The 19,369-nt window shown below is 42.2% G+C and overlaps 1 protein-coding gene across 11 annotated transcripts in view; it reads left to right on the plus strand.

Annotated features, from left to right (window-relative positions):
• Positions 1 to 19,369, plus strand: part of DMD (dystrophin) — a 2,097,152-nt gene that overhangs the window by 1,718,919 nt on the left and 358,864 nt on the right. For all 11 annotated transcript variants that reach the window (XM_087859359.1, XM_087859361.1, XM_087859356.1 and 8 more), the window contains one exon: positions 18,276 to 18,448. In XM_087859359.1, coding sequence (XP_087715485.1) covers positions 18,276 to 18,448 — 173 coding nt within the window. The remainder of the gene's footprint in view (positions 1 to 18,275; positions 18,449 to 19,369) is intronic.

Consider the following 19,369-nt stretch of genomic DNA (forward strand, 5'->3'; position numbering starts at 1 on the left):
CTCACGTACATTCCTTTTTGTAAGAAAAAAAAATTCTTTCAAGAAGCTATTCTAGGATTTTTCTCTTGACAGTGTCCTAGTTCTTATCTCTGCCACACACAGGCTCACAAACTGTTTTCTTTGAAGGGCATTTTGTTATTGGCCCTCTTTTTATTTTTCCTCCCATAGTAAACAGAACCGAAGGTGTTTACTCCCCATGGTGAGAAGGCCCCTGGGTGCACACACAGTGGTGTGAACCTCTGGCTTTTCTCTGCTTCTCATTCCCTGAGTGTAAGGAACAGGTGCAGCGATCTATTCACCGCCCTCAGTGAACCGCGGGCGGGAAGGAACCGGCATGTCGCAGACCTTTTGTTCCTTGGAGAGAATGAGTCTGAAGAAAGGCTGCCTCGGCTGATACTGAGAAAACATAAGGACTCAGGAGTTTTTTCCCCACTTTATGGATGGCTATAAGTTTACCCATCCCGATTAGCTCAGGACAGTCCCAGTTTATGTCTGTTGTTCTCATGTGATGATTAATAGCACCCCTGTACACTCTCAAAAGTGTTCACGTTTGGACAATAAATTATAGAGTCCCCCCAATTGCATGGACCTAAGAGTAGAAAACCCTGTCTGTATGCCCTGATGTGAGAACTTGGTAGTTTAGGGAAACAAAGTTGTGCATGAGACATATGCAGAGCAGGTGACTGAAGCTAGATAACTGAGAAATGTATCCCCATTTATTGAGTGCCTACTATGTGCTCAGCGTGTGCCAGGTGCTGAAGCAGAGGGGTCAGCTGTATTCTCCAGACTTCACCTCCCATGTGCAAGCCGGGCCTGGAAGCACACTGTCTTTCCTTAGGATCCCTTCATTCCTCCCCGTGACTTGATATATGAATCAGGTTTGGGATATGCACTGCTGGGCTTTTATTTATTTATTTGGGAGGAGCTTTAATGGCATTGTATCATGTTTTAATTAATAGAACATCATGTTATGAAATTGTTGAATCAGATCTTTTCCCTAGGCATCAAATGTGTTGTCAGTGAAAATTTGACATCTAGATATGAAGAACAAAAGAGATAAGGAAAATAATAATGAGATTTCTATAAAGGATGAAGACGTAACATTTGGGTATTTTAATGTGTTGCCACAACCTCAAGTATTGTAGGAGGTATTTCCTTTAGAAATAACACAAGACATCAACCCAGGGCCTTCCTCACTTTCTACCCTCTTTGATGGGAAATTTCATGGCTGTGACAGAGAGGCATGTTGAGAACGACCAGAGTTTCATTATGTGTAGACTTTTAAGTGACTAAAGGAAGTTACTCCTAGTACTAGAAACAAATGGAGAAGCTAACTCTGAAGGTCAAGGTAGCAGTCAGAGTTCAGCACAGACAAGAGAAACCACTGTAGGTATGATCATCACAGAATGGGTTAGCTGCATACTCAGTCTGAGGGAAGGCTGAAGGAACAGATTTTAGACTTGGCTGCCAGGGTGGAATTCTAAAGCTAGATAGAACAGACTCACTAGGGAATACATACCATTTCCGAGGTACCACTCAAGCAATGAATTCAAGAACGTTCTCTGTAACTGTGAACTAGGATTCAGGAAGTTGAAATCTAGAGGCTAAGCACTTGTGTAGCTGCCATTAGCAACTGCCTTCCTTCAACCAGGAAGCTGGAGAATAGACTTTGGAACTATGATGTGGGAAATCCCATGTTTCTATGACTAAGCTGGCCAACAGAAGTAGCCAGAAGGAGAGGAGAGATGGACTGGACCTTACTTCCACCATCCAAATCCCTCACAAGCACATCTACTTGATGTAAAGTTGCCAGATTTAGCAAACAGAAACAATGCATGGAACATACTTCGCTAAAAAAATAAAATAAAATAAATCCATCATTTATCTGAAATTCAAATTTAACAGGGCACCCCGTATTTTATCTGAAAGTCCTAACTTATTGAAACCTAATTCTTCTGCATAACCCTAGCTGCATAGAAGTCTGTCAAATGCAGTCTTTAATTTCCAGCTGGTCTGGCAGTGTGGGGGTTTCAGTGAGCCAATCCACAGCATTAACCAATGTAGAGTTCCTTGCAAGAATGGCTGAAGCCTTTCTGCCCCCAGACACTTTTGCTACCATCTGAATATTTTTCACTTTGCTTTCTCATACTCTCTGAAATCCTACCCATCTGTGATTCATTTGGTTTAACTCAACTTCCTCTTTTTAAAATGCACGAAACTCCTAGGATGTGCAAGTGGCCAGACTGTGCTCGAAGAATATGGTTTTCAACAGGTGGGAGAGAAGGAAGGCTTACGAGGACCTGAGGAAAATGTGGGTAGAAGAGGCTGGGCACCAGGAGGTAGAGCGAGATGGGCAGGTGCCCATTCAGATCTCCTTTGCTGACTGTTCTGCATTGGACAGACTCAGGATTCAAAGAGAAATATTTTCTTTCCATACTTCCTCTTCCTTTTGTACCCCCCAAAATGCATGCCTCCCAAATCACATAGCCCAAAGTAATGCTATCAAAATGACAGAGATCATCGACATTAGAGATCAAATAGCTGTATATTTTCTGGCCTGAAATATATATGACTACCGTTTCCGTGGAAATTTGAGTTTTGGGTTCTGAACCATTGACTTGCAAATGACTTTGGGTTGCAGAACTCTTTGTAAATTGGGGACTGCTTTTACTTATTTCAAAAGGTAGAATGCTGTATTTGCACCATGCTAATTAACTATTTAGTGAGAAGAAATGTCAGCCTGGAGCATGAAAAGAAATACTGCCTCTCGGAGAAGTCAAGGCTGATGAAAAACAATCAAGCCAGCACAATGCCACTCTTCAGAAATGCAGAAACTCTTTTTTGTTCCCCCATTTTCCCTAGGATTTTCTCTTCTGCAGTTAAAACAGTTGGGTAGTTCAGGTTTCAAGGCTACTGATTGTAACAGAAAATCAGGAGTAATTGGAAGCAGTGGGATGTTGGATCAGTAATCGAGGTAGCTGCTCTCCACGTTATCCTGTAGGACTTTGCGTGGCAATGAAATCAGGCAGTGAAGGTCTGGCTGAGTGAGGGCAGCCACACAGTCCTACTGAGAACGGTGCAGTCTCTTCAGTCCTTTTTATCTCTGGTGCCGAGTGGGAAGGTGGGGAATTCTTTGGCAGAAAACTTTGTCCAAGGGTTGACGAGTGTTATTTAGCTAAAAGAGGGTATTGTTACAGTGAAATCAAATTTTCAATGAATTGTTTGCTGTTAAGGCAAATCAAAAGTAGCATTCCATCTTTGAAAAGGGAGGTGAGTTTTGCAGATTAACTTGTGAATTTTCTTTGGAATAAAGGAGACATAAATTTCGTTCATTTCAGAGGTACAATAGGTCCATTTTCTCTTTAAAAGTGGACTTTCCTTGAACCTGGTGTCTTCTGCCTGTCAAAATGTTATTGCTCTGGAAAGCACGGTAGCTATTGGATGAGAATTTGTCATCATCAAATCAGTTAAAGACCCCCAAATTATTTTTTACTGACTATAATTTAATTTCATACATCTAATGGTATTTTAAAACCCATTAGTTATTTTGTAACTCCCAACATCACAAGGATAAATTTGATTCCATAGACAAAGTGTTGTGCCAGACGAATTATTTCATTTAGTCAAAGAGAGAAACAGAAAAAAAATTAGTGGAATTTTCAGTGCTCTGTGTAAGTCAGACATCGTACGGCTTTTTCATCCTGTGAAGCTCCGCATGATATATTGAAAAGAGAAGATAATGAATAGATGGTGTTTAAAAGGCCCCAGTCCTCTTCTAAATGCTTCAGAATCCATTATTTAATTATGATCTTAGATCTAAAATCTGGTCTTTTAAAGGACTTGATGTGCCCTGAGTGGTAGAAAATGTGATTTCGAAATTGTATGATATGATTAGCTCTCCATGTGTAAACCAGTAGCCCAGTAACAAAATCATTTCCTATCACTCGGTAAATACCGTAATTGGAGATACTTATGAGCAAGGATCTGGGTAGGCCAGATATTTGGGAAATTGCAAAGCTTAAAGTCACATTGATTTTATAGTGAAGAATCAGCCAAGATACTCTTGAGGTTTCAAAAATGGACCTGCCCAAGGAACATTTTCTTGCTTTCTCAGGCACCAGGCAGTTTTCCAGGAGCAGGCATTCATCCATTCAGGGAACCATACATAACATGTAGTTTCCCCTTTTCTAGCAATGGTACTTAAAACCAGGAGAAGAGGCCATAGGATTTATGGAAAGCCACTTCTCGGGGCCAGCAAATCCTCTTGGCTTTCACTGGTCCGCTTGTCAGCATTCACCTCCACGTTTGAGGAATTTCTTGCAACCTATGAAGTCTTAAGATACAGAGTGAACAGAGGAGGGTACAGAACTCTAATTCATATTCCTGGGCTTCTCTCTCAATGGAGAGGCTGTCTTATCTTCTTTTATTTTTTCCTAATCAAGCCATTAGCATGAAATAAGGACATGTAATCTTACCAGAGCAAAACTGGGGTCGTGCCGTAGGCTAGCTGAGTGAGTGCCCCACAGCACGATGACGTATGGCCACCACACAACAATGCCGCCACCGCATCAGATCTGCCCTTTAATTACATTCTAAATCTCATTTGAAGAGATTTTATCATTATGGAAATTGCTCTGTAAATGTGCCCATGATGAAACCCAATAAAAGTTTGCTGAGAAGAATCGAAGACAGAGGGAGATGAATCAGCAGCTAAAACATTATCCTCAGACAGAGTTTTCCTGGCTTTTGGCAATTCCACCCATGCAGTAACAGAGCGTCACCATGGACTCAGAGGTGTATCTTCCTGATTATTACAGGGTTCTTGTGCCTGTGGTACTAGCTGTTCTTCCAGAAGCCGGAGGAAGAATTCTCCATTCCAGCTCGGCTGGACCCTTTCTCCCCAACCTCAAAGCCATCGCTTGAATTTCTAGTGGCCGAACTAAATCCTACGCTATTTGCCTCATGTTCTGGACTCCATGCATGCATGCAGAGTGGGCCCAAGTTTCTTGAAATGAAAGATGGCTTTCTTTTTTTTTTAAGATTTTATTTATTTATTTGACAGAGAGAGAGACAGCCAGCGAGAGAGGGAACACAAGCAGGGGGAGTGGGAGAGGAAGAAGCAGGCTCCCAGTGGAGGAGCCCGATGCGGGGCTCGATCCGAGAACACCAGGGTCACGCCCTGATCCCAAGGCAGACGCTTAACAACTGAGCCACCCAGGCGCCACGAAAGATGGCTTTCTTTTCACGAAATAAAGAATACCTCTGCTTTCTTCTCAAGGTCATTTAAAAATATCTAGACTGCTGGGTTATGGAGAGTACATGAGGAGGATTCATAGGGAAAGAGCAAAGTCAAAGTGTTCTTTTCTCTACAATAGAGATTGTCTCCTACCTGTGCAGCACGACTGATTTGAAGTTTCCTTTTAAGCACGTTCTTGATCATCGATCATCTCTTTCTTCGATCTTGAACCATACCCCTGAGCTATTGAACAAACATTCTGGGACCATAGCTACACTTAACCTGGAGCGCCAACCTCTGTGTCTTTCCACGGGCCCCTGGCTCAATGCACCCTTTTCCTCCATGTCACTCCCCCTCCCCCTTTCATGGGTTGTTTCTCAAGAAGATGGTGGGTCACAATGGAAAAGGGCCAGGTTACTTGAATGCGGCTAGAGTGGTGGGCATTTTGTAGCACCCAAGGGTGTCCTCTGACAGGCCCCCCCCCACCATGTAGTCACTTTGTGCCTAGGATCAGTGAGACTAATTTCAAGATACATAAGTCAGCAAAATCGTATTGTAGTCACATTTTTCAATGTGTTCTTCTTCCTGGGAATTTTCCGTTAAAACAGTAGTTGAAAGATCTGTTGTCTTCATTAATTCATTGTATTTCTTGCAGGTGGAGGTAGCTGCCAGCAGGCTACTGCCTCTCTATTTACTCTCAGTGGGTCTTGGAAGCCCATGAAATTAGAGGTCATATTTTGTGGTTATGAGTATTTCTGCAGGTTTCTCAGGACAGGATCCATCATTTTCATAAAGGCATTCATGACCGCCAGGAGGTTAAGGCCCATTATGCAAGACCGATGTTCATTCCAAAGAGGGTCGGTCCTGGAGTAGCTGTATCGGCATCACTTGGAAACTTGTTAGAAACGCAAATTCTTGATCTCTATGCCAGATCTACGGAATCACGACCTCCAGGGTTTGGGCCCAGTAGCCTGTGTTTTAATAAGCCTTCCATGTGATTCTTAAGCTCGCTCAACTTTGAGGACCACTGCGCTGGACAGGTTACCAATACACAATGCAGAAGTTCATGTTCACGGGTACATGTGAATGACACAGAGAAAACACACCCCTCTCTCCCACCCTCCATGGACCTTTCCCTCTGGCCATAGAGAGTTGCTCAGCTCTGACGTGTACTCTTGTCTCATCTCAGCTCATCTTCAGCTTTACTCTTGCCCTTCCCAGTGTCTCGAATTTCATCCCCTCACTTCTCTCCTGGTCAGCTCCTCCTCATCCCTCAAGACCCTGCTCACCTAACATTATGGGTGTGATGGCATCTGCAAATGTTGGTGACAGGGCTAATTGCTCTGTTCCTGTTGGGCTGTGTCCGCTTTAACATTAACGTATAACATTATCACTGAAGACTTTTTCAGGAGACTCTGGGGTCCTTGAAATAAGAAACTTATCTCTTGTGGTTTTACGATTATCTTTGAACATGATTTTGGCGAGACCCCCATCTTGCTGCCAGTGCACAAAAGGAGAAAAGTCAGAAAGTCAGAAAGGAACAAAACTCCAGCAGAACCAGGCAGAAGGGTTTTCAGCAAGCCCCTCTATTTTCTACTCAAGATAACATTAATAATTAGGTATCATCCACATTGGTTTCTTAGTCTCCTGCTGCTGAGGTTTTTCTCTATTAAACTCTCAACTACATCAGAAATTTCAGCAGAGATTCATGACAACTGAACAGTCCCTCCATCCCTATCTGAGAAGAGTAGACCAAGAACAGTTGTCCACAGTAAAGCACTATGGACAAAACCTGTTTACCGCTTCTCTTTTTTGGGGTGACCAGACTTCTTGATGTACATTCCAGATCAGTGACAATGACGAAATCCATCTCTCATTTCTCCTTCCTTACTCAGGGCACTGTGAAGCAGGTTTCCACTGTTTTGTGACATATTCCAGTGTAACTCCCACATAAAATTCTTATGATGTAAAATAATCTATCAAGACCTCCTTTTCTCTGATCTAGTCCTTTATTAAAACTTATATAATTTATCTCATGGGCATGGAAAAAACCTAAGCTTTTCCAAACCTTACTCTCCTGGAGATAGTTTTTCAGATGTACCTATTCTCAGATGAAAGAAGCATCATCACATGGCCAAAGGCCAAGGATGCCCTGGGTCTGTTTCAGCAAGTTGGTCCAGGTCTCTAGGATGTTCCCAACTGAACTGAATGCTTTGGAAAAGATTAGTTGGTATGCAACAGAAGACTCATGAGTGAGTTTCTGGCTTCAGCATAGTAGGTTCTAGGAATGAAGAAACATCTTAGATATTTTGCCAGATGCTATTTTGGCAGTTTTCTGATTTATGAGATTTCCTTTGGCAGCTAGGCCAGTGTTATCTATCTTTACAGTAATGTCCATGTGCATATACCTTCTTCTTCCTTTTTTTTTATACATTGGAAAAGAGTATATTTTTTCCCAGTCACCGTCCACCCTGTTCCGTGAGAAAAGAAAAGCTAAACAGGGGAAAGTAACTCCCTGGGCACAAAAAAAACCATTACACTCTCCAGAAAAAGCAATTTGCTCTACTTGGTAGTAGACAGAAATTAACTCACCAAAGAACAGCAGGGAATCAGACCTAATTATGTCAGTAGGACTTTAGTTAACATTGTGTTACTAGAACCTTCTTTAACATTCACACTTCATGGATACCTAGAATTCATTTTAAAGGTACTATCTCTAAGCTTTTGATAAATGAATACCCACAAATGAATAGGGTTGTGTCCAATGTATGTTTGTGAATTATTAGGAAACTGTCCTGCTATTTAAAGTGAAAAAATATAAAATCATCTTAGACTTATTATGTCATTAACCTATTCCAAACAATTGCCTTAGTGTTGGGTTGTTTGTGGCTGCGTTGGGATATTAGGAGGGGTTTCTTTGGAGGGGTGGGGGCCGGAATAAAGTTCTGCATTTACAACATTCATAATTAAAACGAGCCAGAGGAAATTAGCTACGTGGCTGTTATGATTTCTAGTGTATTATCAAAAATAATTATGGCACTTTGCCATATGTTCTTGCCTTCTTCTTACATATTGCTGTTGGGATAAGATGAGACTTGACATCAACTAATTGCTTATTTCTAATATACAGTCTTGAACTACACAAATTCTCTAGAGAGAAAAGAAGGAGCTCTGTGACAAAAAGATTCAGGAAATAGGAGCTTTTCTAACTTTCAGTTCTGTACATAATATAGACAAATTGTGTAGATAAATATAACCAGATGTGTATTAGTCCATGGGAAGATAGTTGACTATTTTAAGAATAAGAATGTGTTCTGTTCATTTAGAGCCATTGAAAATCATGAAGGGTGTGAGTTCAGAGTTGACTGAGGAGGGATAAATAAGGAAATATCTAACTGGAATCTAATTCAGTTGCCTGACCATTCCTCTCAGAGCATCACAGAAAATTGCACAAACTATCACACAAGTACCTTAATGAATTAATTGTGTTGTATTACATGTAGCCCAACTCAGAAGATACTTGCTTTGTATTTGAAGACTGGGGAGGAATTAAGGGGAGTCAAAAGAATACCAATTCAGACAGATCTGTGCCCTCATCCTGCTTCGACCACCTAACAGCCGTGAGATTCCGACAGGTTCCTTCCATCTCTCCAAATTGTAGCTTGCTCGGCTGGGGGATAAGAAGGCCTACTTCACAGAGTTGATGAGGAGGATTTATAAGGAGTGTGAGTATTAGTTTCCTGCCCCGTTTTATCCCTCCGCTCCACTCCCCACCCCTCATCGTGGCTCTGCAATAATAAATATGTTTCAGTGTCGGAAAGGCCCATGTGGTCTTTCTCAGATAAGGATAGTTATCTTTGAACGGGCTGAAGCCTGCACGTAAAACATAATACACAACCAAAAGTACCGTCAACATCGCAGACTTTTCATATGTGGCTGTCTCTGTGATTTAAATGTGCCATCTCGAGTTTAAGTGTGAAGGCCTTTCAGGATTACCATTGGCAGTGATCTTCCGAAAAATGTCTCAGGGAGAAAATACAAACCCAATTATGAGCAATGAAGCCATATAGCAATATCTGGAAAAATATTGTAACACAGTATAGGTTTTTATATGAATTTTAGATATATTAGTGAAAAAGAAAACAGCCTGCCTAAGGTCTTATTTTATCTTCCACCACCAACATCGTGAAGGCATGTCATTCCCTTTTATAATGTAAGTGCTGAGCCAAATGGGTACCAACATGAGCTCCCCACTGTGTCCATGGCACATTAGCTCTTTAAAACACCCCATGCTGTGTTACTGTACCCACCCTTTCTCAGGACTGGGTGTCCTTTCAAACCCATTCCCATATACTTGAGGAGCCCTTCATAGATGTATTTGGGGTGGGAGTCTCCTGCGTCTTTGTGTCTGTGTGCAGCTTTGGTGTCTGTGCCTTTGTCTTGTCATTGTAATTTACGTGGTACCGAGGGGTGAGTGCGTGTATATGTGTGTTGAAAACACAGCATCTATAGAGGGGCACCTGGGTGGCTCAGTCGGTGGAGCGCCCATGTCTCAGTTTCAGCTCAGGTCCTGATCTCATGGGTCACAGGATCGAGGCCCGCGTGGGGCTCTGTGCTCAGTGGGGAGTCTGCTTGAGATTCTCTCTCTGCCCCTCCCCTCCTCTTAAATAAATAAAAATAAATCTTTAAAAAATAAATAAAACACAGCATATATAATGTTTGTCTTCTGGGGAAAGGAAACTTAAAGTAACATTTCTGCCTTTAAAATGCTTTTCTGAACAGTTATCGCTTTGCCTAATTCTACCTTCCAAAGGTAGACCAAGGGAAGGATGAAAGTGAGGCACACATGCAGCTATTTGTGTCGTTTATGGGCACTCAGTGATGGTAGTATCCCTCCTCCTTCCTTCCTGGTTTCGGAGCCGCCACGTTATTGGCTCCAGAATGTCTAAGGCTGCCTGTCGGCTAATTTCCTGCCTCCATTCTTTGCCTGCTGCCATTGCCATTTACCCGGAAAACTGCCCCCCAAGGTAATCATTCTCAAATACTTGGATAGTATGTCGTGTCTGCTGTGGTGAGAAGAATGGTGTACATGTGGTGTGGGGGGTGCTCTTTGGTGATGGGGATCAAATAATATGTACAGATGGATTTCTTTGCTGTTTATGCTGTTTCTCTTTTTGTTCATCCTATTATGCTGTGAACCTCAAGAAGGTAGAAGTTTGTTTTTCACCCCTGCGGGCCTAGATGCTGATATGTGAAATATTAGTGAGAGGAAGGAAAAGCAGGAAAGGAGGGAAGAGGAAGGAAGGAAGGAAGGAAGGAAGGAAGGAAGGAAGGAAGGAAGGAAGGAAGGAACTAACTTTAGGGCTGGGACTACATCTTTCTTACATTGTATGTGTTCCCGTAGCTCGTAGTGAAGTCTTGGAAGTACGATAGGCACATAAGTGCTTGTGTGGTGGGTCAATACGCAGCACACTTTTGCACTGTGGCAGAATAAAACAAAACTAGGAAAAACGTGACCAGAAGAGCAAAGACACTTCTCATCTTACTTCCAACCTAGTACATCCGAAGTGAACTCTTCAATTTTAAAAAGTAATTTTAAGGCTAGAATCAAACCAGAGGGTCAGACAAGGAGAGAAAGCATCACAGGTTACCCGTGTTTGGAATTGCTTAAGGCGGTCTGGCAGATGGGATTTTGCTCAGTTTCCTCCAGGGTAACCCACCCTAGGCCAGGCATTTTTAAAGATTAGATTTTGAAATAAAGGCTTGCACCTGGGAATGTACTGAGGCAGGAGAGCATATCCCTTCTCTCCACTGTTCTAGTGCATAAGTGTGAGAATTTTCGAATGAGATAGGAAAGCAAAGACAACAAACCCTGCAGGATAATAGTCTCTGAGGACCTTAATAACAGCCATTTTTAAAGCACAGCCCGTGGACTCCTAAGTCCATAGCCGCTGGTTGTAAGATGCACTGCGACGCAGTGGACCCGAAAACACACTCCTCATCTACCTAGAGCAAACAGGTTCCAAGCCAGACGGCAGCCCTCACATTAACTCTTGTTTCTCTTGGGATGGCAACCTGCTGCTTTTAAAAGGATTGCAACGGCCACATATAGAATAGGGGGAAACAGTCACACCCTCTGTGAGTCTGGACCCAACTGCATTTCCAGCATGAGTTAGGAACCTCTGGTGGTTAGGTTACAGTCCTTATAAGGCCAAGATTGTAGGTCCAATTCCTTTATATGGGTGCTTCTCAAAAAATCCATTAGGAGGGATAATTCTGTTTTGTTTTGCTCGTTTTAATGTCCAATCGTACCAGACTGATACTTTTGTAACATGCAATAAAAATGAATTACTTTAAAAACCTACAAAAACCAGACACAAATTGCAACCCCATGCTTTTTATTTTTAGATTGCTGTAAACGTTTCTAAAGATTTACTCTCAATTTCTGTTCTCATAATGGGATATGGGTGGGGTGTGTGTGTGCGTGTGCATGTGTGTGTGTGTGTGTGTGTGTTCTCAAATCTCAAGTATTTCTAGCTCCTGTTTCGCAAGTCATTTTGGATAGCAAAGCTAAGGGAGGTTTACTTTTGTATGTGTATTTTTGTTTGTTGAATTTCTTTAAAGCATCAACACCTTTTCAGGATAACTATGTTGGATAAATTCATTTAAAGAGTTTTATATATACTGCTTCTTTCTTAAATAGAGTTTACCGAACATAAACCTGCTTTTTCTGCTGAATTTAGGATCTTCATTATGAAAAGTAACGATTTTGCTTCACATGCAAGCTAGGTGATGCCTTCAATGGCTAGTATGTAAGGCTGTAAATGGCCGCACTGTGTAACCCGGGTCACCCATGTGTCCCGCAGCCTCTTCTACACCTTGCTGGTTCTCTGTCAGGTGTCACTCCTGGCCACGTGCAATGTAACAGGAGGTAGCTCACAGATACCTTCTCTCCTGTTTGGGTCTTCTGTTTCTGACATATTTTAAGTTCTTGGAAATCAGATCACCGCTTTTTTTTTTTCCCTATCAAGTGTATTTGAATTAGGTAAAAGTTATCAGTAAAGAGGAACTAATGGCCTTATCATTATTCGCCTACTAATTGCTTTCAGAAAAGATTAGAGACTGTGTATCTGTAATGAATTTTATAGGGAGATGTGGTCACTTATGTTTGTTCTTCCTGCATCTTTTTGTCCATTTTCTTGATGACTTTTTGGTCATGTTCAAGATAGGGAGGTCATCATTTGTTGAGTTCTTTTTTAGAGACAAATAATTCCATGTACATAGGAAAGAAAATATTTGGATAGTGTTACCCAGGGTGTTTTTGAATAGTGTCATAACCATTTGTTTGGAGAATAAAAAGAAGAGTGTCACCCTAACTGACTCTTGACATCTCTCTTCTGTATTTTGCTTCTAGTAAAACTTTTATAACTTTTCATATTCTTCCCCAGTTGTCTTATTACTTAGGGACCCCATGGATCATTCTACTTGTTGAATGAGATAGTACAAATGTAATATTCCATGATCTTGTGTTTGTCCTACTTTTTCTTGTGAACTTTAATTCTCAGTGGCTTCCTGGAAGAAGGTCTTCATCCCGCTTAGTTTAAGGACCTCGACTACATTCCATCTATTGCTTCCTAACACACATCATGTGTTCCAATCAGGCCGTGGTGTTCATTGTCCCTGCTCATAAGCCAAACTCACTCCCATCTTCTGCCGTTCTAACGCTCTTCTTCCCAGTGGGAATGCCCTCTTCCCTCTCCCTCTCTCAGTCTTATCCATTCTTCAAGACTCAAACCAAGTCACATGAGTTCATGAAGTCTATCACTTCATTTCCACCCTGATTCTCTTAGAAGAGCAACCCTTATATTAGCTATTACTTATTAAAGACCTGTTGTGTTCTGGGCACTGTTCAAAGTATTTTACAAAAATTATTCCATGTAATATTCACAACAACCCAGCAGGGAGGTATTACTATTTAATATTTAGTGAAGCCAAAAAGATTAAAGAGTTTTCAAACTTACACAGCTAATAAGGGAAAGAGAAGGGACAGACTCAAACCATGTCTGCTTAACGGCACTTCACCATTGCTTTTCCCTGGAGGCTGAGAAAGGGCACTTAGGACAGGAGGAGGCTACGCTCTCGGACGAGAAGGGGGTCTGAGATTTGAAAAAGCTCTCCAGGAAACGGTATTCTCCCTACTTCTAAAACCGCTGCACTGTGAACATACCACTTGCCTGACCGCTGAACTTCTTGATGTCACCTTGGAGATTTGCTCTGTAAGTGCACAGAACTAAAGGCTCTATGGTTCTTTGGCAGGGTGTGGGGCAACAAATTATGTTTTTTAGTGGCACCCATTTTCTCAATTACTTTATGTTCTCTCTTGTTGTATTGAATATGTCTCTGTCCACTGCTTCAGATCTGTTTAACGGTCTCCATGTTATTAAGACCATAGAGATGCTCAGGGTACAGAAACCATTACTCTGCATTGTCTGATGGCAGTACTAGATTTGCTGAAACTGAGGCGGGAGTAGGATTAACAGGAAAAATTAATTGGGAAAATTTTTATTTTTTTAAAGATTTTATTTATTCATTTGAGACAGAGAGATACAGAGAGAGAGAGAGAGAGAAAGAAAGAGCATGAGCAGGGAGAGAGGCAGAGGGAGAGGGAGAAGCAGGCTCCCCACTGAGCAGGGAGCCTGACACAGGGCTCCATCCCAGGACCCAGAGATCATGACCTGAGCCGAAGGCAGACGCTTAACATCTGAGCCACCCAGGCGCCCCTATTGGGAAAATTTTTAAATCAATAGGAAAAAAAAATCTCAGAGGTGACATAGCCTAGCAGTTAAGAGCAACAGTCCCTGGAGTTCCAACAGCCGGGGTTTAAAATCTGGCCATGTGGTTTATTAGCTGTGTGACCTTGGGCATTTTTACTTAAACATCTCTGAAATCTCATTCTCTTCCATGTAAAATGCAAATACTAGTCATGCCTGCCCCCGAAGGTTACTGAGAGGCCTCATCGAGCTCACGTACATCCAGTGCTCTGGCCGGCATCCGGTACAGAGGAAGTCTTATACATGTTGTCGCTGCCACTGCACTTGTTTCTGTGGTTATAAAACAACTACCTTTTTTCCCCTGCTCATTTGCTATTGTTCTTTTTATTTTTTTTAAGATTATATTTATTTATTTGACAGAGAGAGAGTGAGAGGGAGGGAGAGGGAACACAAGCAGGAGGAGTAGGAGAGGGAGAAGCAGGCTTCCTGCCGAGCAGGGCTCCATCCCAGAAGTCTGGGATCATGACCCGAGCCGAAGGCAGACGCTTCACCAACTGAGCCACCCAGGTGCCCCCGCTATTGTTCTTTTTAAAGAATATGATCACAAAAAGAAGAGAAAAATTAGATAGCCTGCCTTGGATGTGGCAACTCTGGCTTTGAGATCTTTTCTAGTTAAGTCAGAAGTAAAATAAAGCTACTTAAAAATGCCTCCGAAGGTTTGTTTTTGTCCAGGTGGGCTATCCTCTGAGAATTCCCTTTACCCCTCACTCCTGCTTTTCTATGGCCCCTGAGTCAAAGGTTCATCTTAAGCTACCATCATGTTAGTTTTATGCAGGTGTTGAGTGTGTCCCTTCCTACATGTCCTGTCAATGTCTCCTCCCATCTAGGACTCATGCTGCCCACTTGTATTGAGAAATCTCCACTACAGCATGGCAGCCTCCAAAAAAAAAAAAAAAGCCTTGCATTCCTCACTGATACCTCCATCTTAGAGCAGGCTCCCTGAGTCCCGTAACCTGACAGGTTCCCTACCAGCCTGCCATCCCCAAAGAACATGGGTGAGCTACATTGATACCGACGTGTCAAGTCACTACTTAGTGTCATGTTCCCGTGGTTCTCGTAGACAAAGGAACACATTGCTGAAGGGAAATTTTCTGTTCTGGCAGCAAAGATACTCTATAGTAAGGAGACCTCAAACACTTCCGGTTTTGGCTCACAAATGGTCCCAGATGCCCAACTGTCAAATAAGAAGTGGAAAAGGTAGTCAGGATTCCACATTTCATTCAGAATAAATCAATCCCTGTGGGTCAATTTCTGATCAAAATCAGTAATGCCGACTTTGCAGGTGCTTTTCCCTCACCAGTTGTTTTTCCCCTCTTCTCAGCAGTAGCCTTGTTCAGCTTCAGCAACTACTGTCTCTTACAGCCAGTGCTCACAGCAGATGGGGCAGTGGGAACAGCCCAAGATCTTCTGGAGTCAAAAGAACTTGAATTCTAATACTTCCAGGATAGGTGACTTTAGGCAAATCAGTGAAACATCTCTCCCCTTCAGTGCTCTCATATGAAAAACAGAGAAGGCATGTAGTTCACGGGACCAGTAGGAAGAATAAAGAGGTACATTTGTGTTTTGTACCTTTTACCATTTGTGTGTCATGTGTTGTTGCTCTCACCTAGCACCATGACCCAGAGAAGGAGTAGCTGACTGCCAATGCCAAGACTTGACCTCAGCCCCTCTGAACTTCCAAGGGGAGGGAGAGTTTTTATCCAGACATCTATGAGGTGTGGCAGGAAATTCTCATCAGTGTTTAATTGGCAATATGAATAAATTAAATAAAAAGCACTCACTAGGTTTTAGGAAACGTAAAGACAGAGCTGTCTCTTGCATACCTCTCATTTTCCCGCAGTGCTGAGACTAGACAAATAGTCCTCCAAAAATACTGGTTTATCAATTTTACATTTATTTCTTTGTTGATAATACAACAAAGATGTTTCTATGTGGTGTAATGGAAATGGCAGAGATAAAAATTAGCGAATTAATGGATCAACTTTGTATTTATGCTTGGGAAGACCTCTCATTTTTTCAAGAAGGTGTTGATGACGTCATGATATACAGGATCTTGAGGAACTACTGATTGAGCCCGGGTCTCAGGCTCAATGCAGGATATAAAACTTCACGTGAACTCTCATTTATATGCATGTTAATGAAGACAGCTGATTGTATAAGTCAGAATGTATCTTATTTTCTTCAACAACTAAAGGTTTGGTTTCAGTCCCCTAAGTGTGTCCTCTGAGGCAAAGTTTTCAATCAAATACAACAAGAAGAAGAATAAAGTAAAAAGAGAAAAGTGGGGGAATTATGTGGATAACTTGGATCTGTTTGGTTTGGAGTCCTGATTTATCTAGATAAATTAACCTCACTTTTCTCTTTCCCTACAGAAGTGGCAGATTCAGGAGGGTGGGTTTTGCCATGTGGGTACACACACATAGAGGAGATATCTGTTTGTTTGATCCGGCTCTGTTCTGTGAGAAGCCCAAAACCAGTTCTCCACCACATGAGCTCGTTTCAAAATCAGGCTATTTCCTTCCAGAAGGAGCCCGTTTGTGATGGGATAGAGAGAGAGGCTGCTTGGTCTGTTGGAGTATTTCCCTTCTTTCAACATCGGATATCCTTCCATCCGTATTCCCCCTCGTGACTTCCCGTCACAGAGAATGGGACTGAATTCTCTCTTAGGGTCCATCCATGATACTTTGGCTGCCAAAAAGAGTGACGGGAGCCATTCATCGTCCATCCACCTGACTTGTGCAACATTCCGAGTCTAAGAGTCGGTGACTGAAAGCGCAGGCCAGTTCTTCAGAATTGCTAACGTGTTACCGCTGCCACTGCCCCCTTACCTCAGAAAAGTAATTTCATTCCATTTTAGAAAGAGGGAGCGGGGAAAAAAAAAAAGGTCCTAGTTACACAGATCAATCCAATTGTTCAGAGCTTCAGAATGAATTTTTCAACTTGTTGAACAGAAGCATAGAAATCTCTAAAAGCAAGGCAGATAATGTACAAAGCCTCCATTCATTGTGTAGGCAGAAAGGAATGCTGGTCCCCGGCAGCTCTCTAAGGAATGTTCCTTTGGCTTTGACTGTTCTGTTGGGAACAAGGAGGGAAACACATATATAAAATGAATTTATAATGTCTCTGGCTTATAATGGCAAAGTGATAAGAAAAGTTGGCTGTTTAATATAAACTGTCAGTTGCATATTCCAGGCCTCCTCTCTTTGAGGTCCCTCCCACACCCACGGGCCTGGCCACCGTTTGGTGAGGAGTACAAAGTGGCTGTTTATTATTATTGACTGGTGAGGCCTGTGCTCTGAAATTCATTCTGTCAACAGAATGTAAGCGAAGTCGGCGTTTAAAGCAGGGCTCTTTCAGTCGCTGGTTTTTCTCAGGATAGCTATGCAGCAGGATCAGTGCTGTAGTCCCCGGTTCAAGCTGAAAATGTTACACAGGAAGACATACCATGTAAAGGTCAGATTCTTCTACTGTGATAATTTTCTTGATCTGTGTATATACAAATGAGGTGGAATGTGTCATCTCTTATCATAACTCTTATCAAGGTGCAATGGACTTTCTACCTGTGAAGCCTAAAAATACGACGGTATTTTAAAGGGGAAATCTTACTAATAAATGTATGATGCTGTAATAAATGTGCGATGCTATAATGCCAAGGTGAACTTACTGTGTATTATCAAGAAGAGGCTCTCCTATGATAGATTCCCATTAATGTGCTGGAGCTGCTGACCGAGAACAACCTTGTTTATTAGTCTCTCCATTGCTTTTATGGTCCGAGTCAACTCTACAGCTTACTTAGGTGCATGGAAAATATGACTTAACCCGTAGTGTGATGAAATGATTGGCCCTGGGGTGCTCTTCATCACGGAATTTCATTTCATATCACTTCCAGTAAACATCGTCTTTCATCTGTGGCCCGGTCGATGTAACTTACAAAATTTGTAAAGTTGCAGATGCATCATGTTCCAATTCATATTGTCGAGGAACAAATTTATTAGACCTAATAAGGTGCCCACTGCCAATCTACATAATCACATGAAGAGATAATGCACCAAGAAGAGCGAGCTGGACGTGCATCTTCTTGTTAGTTGGCCCAATTGAAATGTCTTTCGAACGAGCAGCTTATTTTTTTGCAGTTCTCCAGATTAACGTTTAGCCAGTCTCTCTTGTTTGGTAATTCCGCTCGTGTTCTTCTTCCTGCTGTCTCATAGGACCTCCAAGGAGAAATCGAAGCCCACACAGATATCTATCACAACCTGGATGAAAACGGCCAGAAAGTCCTGAGATCCCTGGAAGGTTCTGAGGACGCAGCCCTGTTGCAAAGACGTTTGGACAACATGAACTTCAAGTGGAGCGAGCTTCGGAAAAAGTCTCTCAACATTAGGTAGGAAAAGATTGGGGGCAAAAAAAGCCAGAAATGAAGTAAAATGGGAAGATTTCCTTCGCTTTCCTAGCTCAAGCGGCTAATATCTCGTATGTTTATGTAAATCACCCAATTTCAAAATGATTCATTTTATTTTGAATAAATGAATCATTCATTTGCTTGGTATGGAGATGATACTTGAGGGTTCAGATTAGATTAAAATGGCGATGTTTTGTAACTACGGGAGAGATGCATATTAAGACATTAGAGAGAATTTAAATGAGGAACACAGCTACCTAATTTGATAGAGTTCTCTCTTGGCTTACCACAGGATTATACAAAAAGTGGTAAAATTAACGTATGTTTATCATGGAATTCTTTCTTTGGCATTACCCTAAATACGTAACAGAGGACATTCCTTAAATACCCTAACACTTTCTCGAGGTGACCTCTCTGTAGCTCCTGCAGCTAGGGAGAGATTACAGCAACTTCTGGTCTTTAGCTCCCTCTCAGATTTTGTCACGGCGTCCTCTGGAGACTAACCTTTAGTTGTTCTCTGCTCTCCTCTCTTGTATAGTTGCCCCTTTCTTTGTATCGCCTTTCTGCTGAGAAGCTAACGGACGCAGCTCAGCATTGTTGTAAGGAGCGCAGAGTGAAGCTCTTGCTATATCCCTTGCCAGATGGTTCGGCGAAAGGGCAAAGAGCAGGAATGGTCGAGTGAAATGCCCAGAGTCATGTAAATGACATGGGAAGTACGGGGAGTGGAAGTCGAGTCTCCTGCTTTCTAATCAGTTGCTTGTCCTAATTCACGTGTCTTTATAAAAATGTGTCGTGCTCTCTTCTGTGTCTGGAAGAGGGGTCGGAGTGGAGGGTGGTAGAAGAGGGCAAATGGGCATCACGGTGGTTATGAGGGGGCGTGCGAAACCCTGGGAAGAGGTACAA

Source organism: Ursus americanus, chromosome X (genome assembly GCF_024610735.1).
Source record: "Ursus americanus isolate L20-20 chromosome X, mUrsAme1.1.p, whole genome shotgun sequence".
NCBI classification, from domain to species: Eukaryota; Metazoa; Chordata; class Mammalia; order Carnivora; family Ursidae; genus Ursus; species Ursus americanus.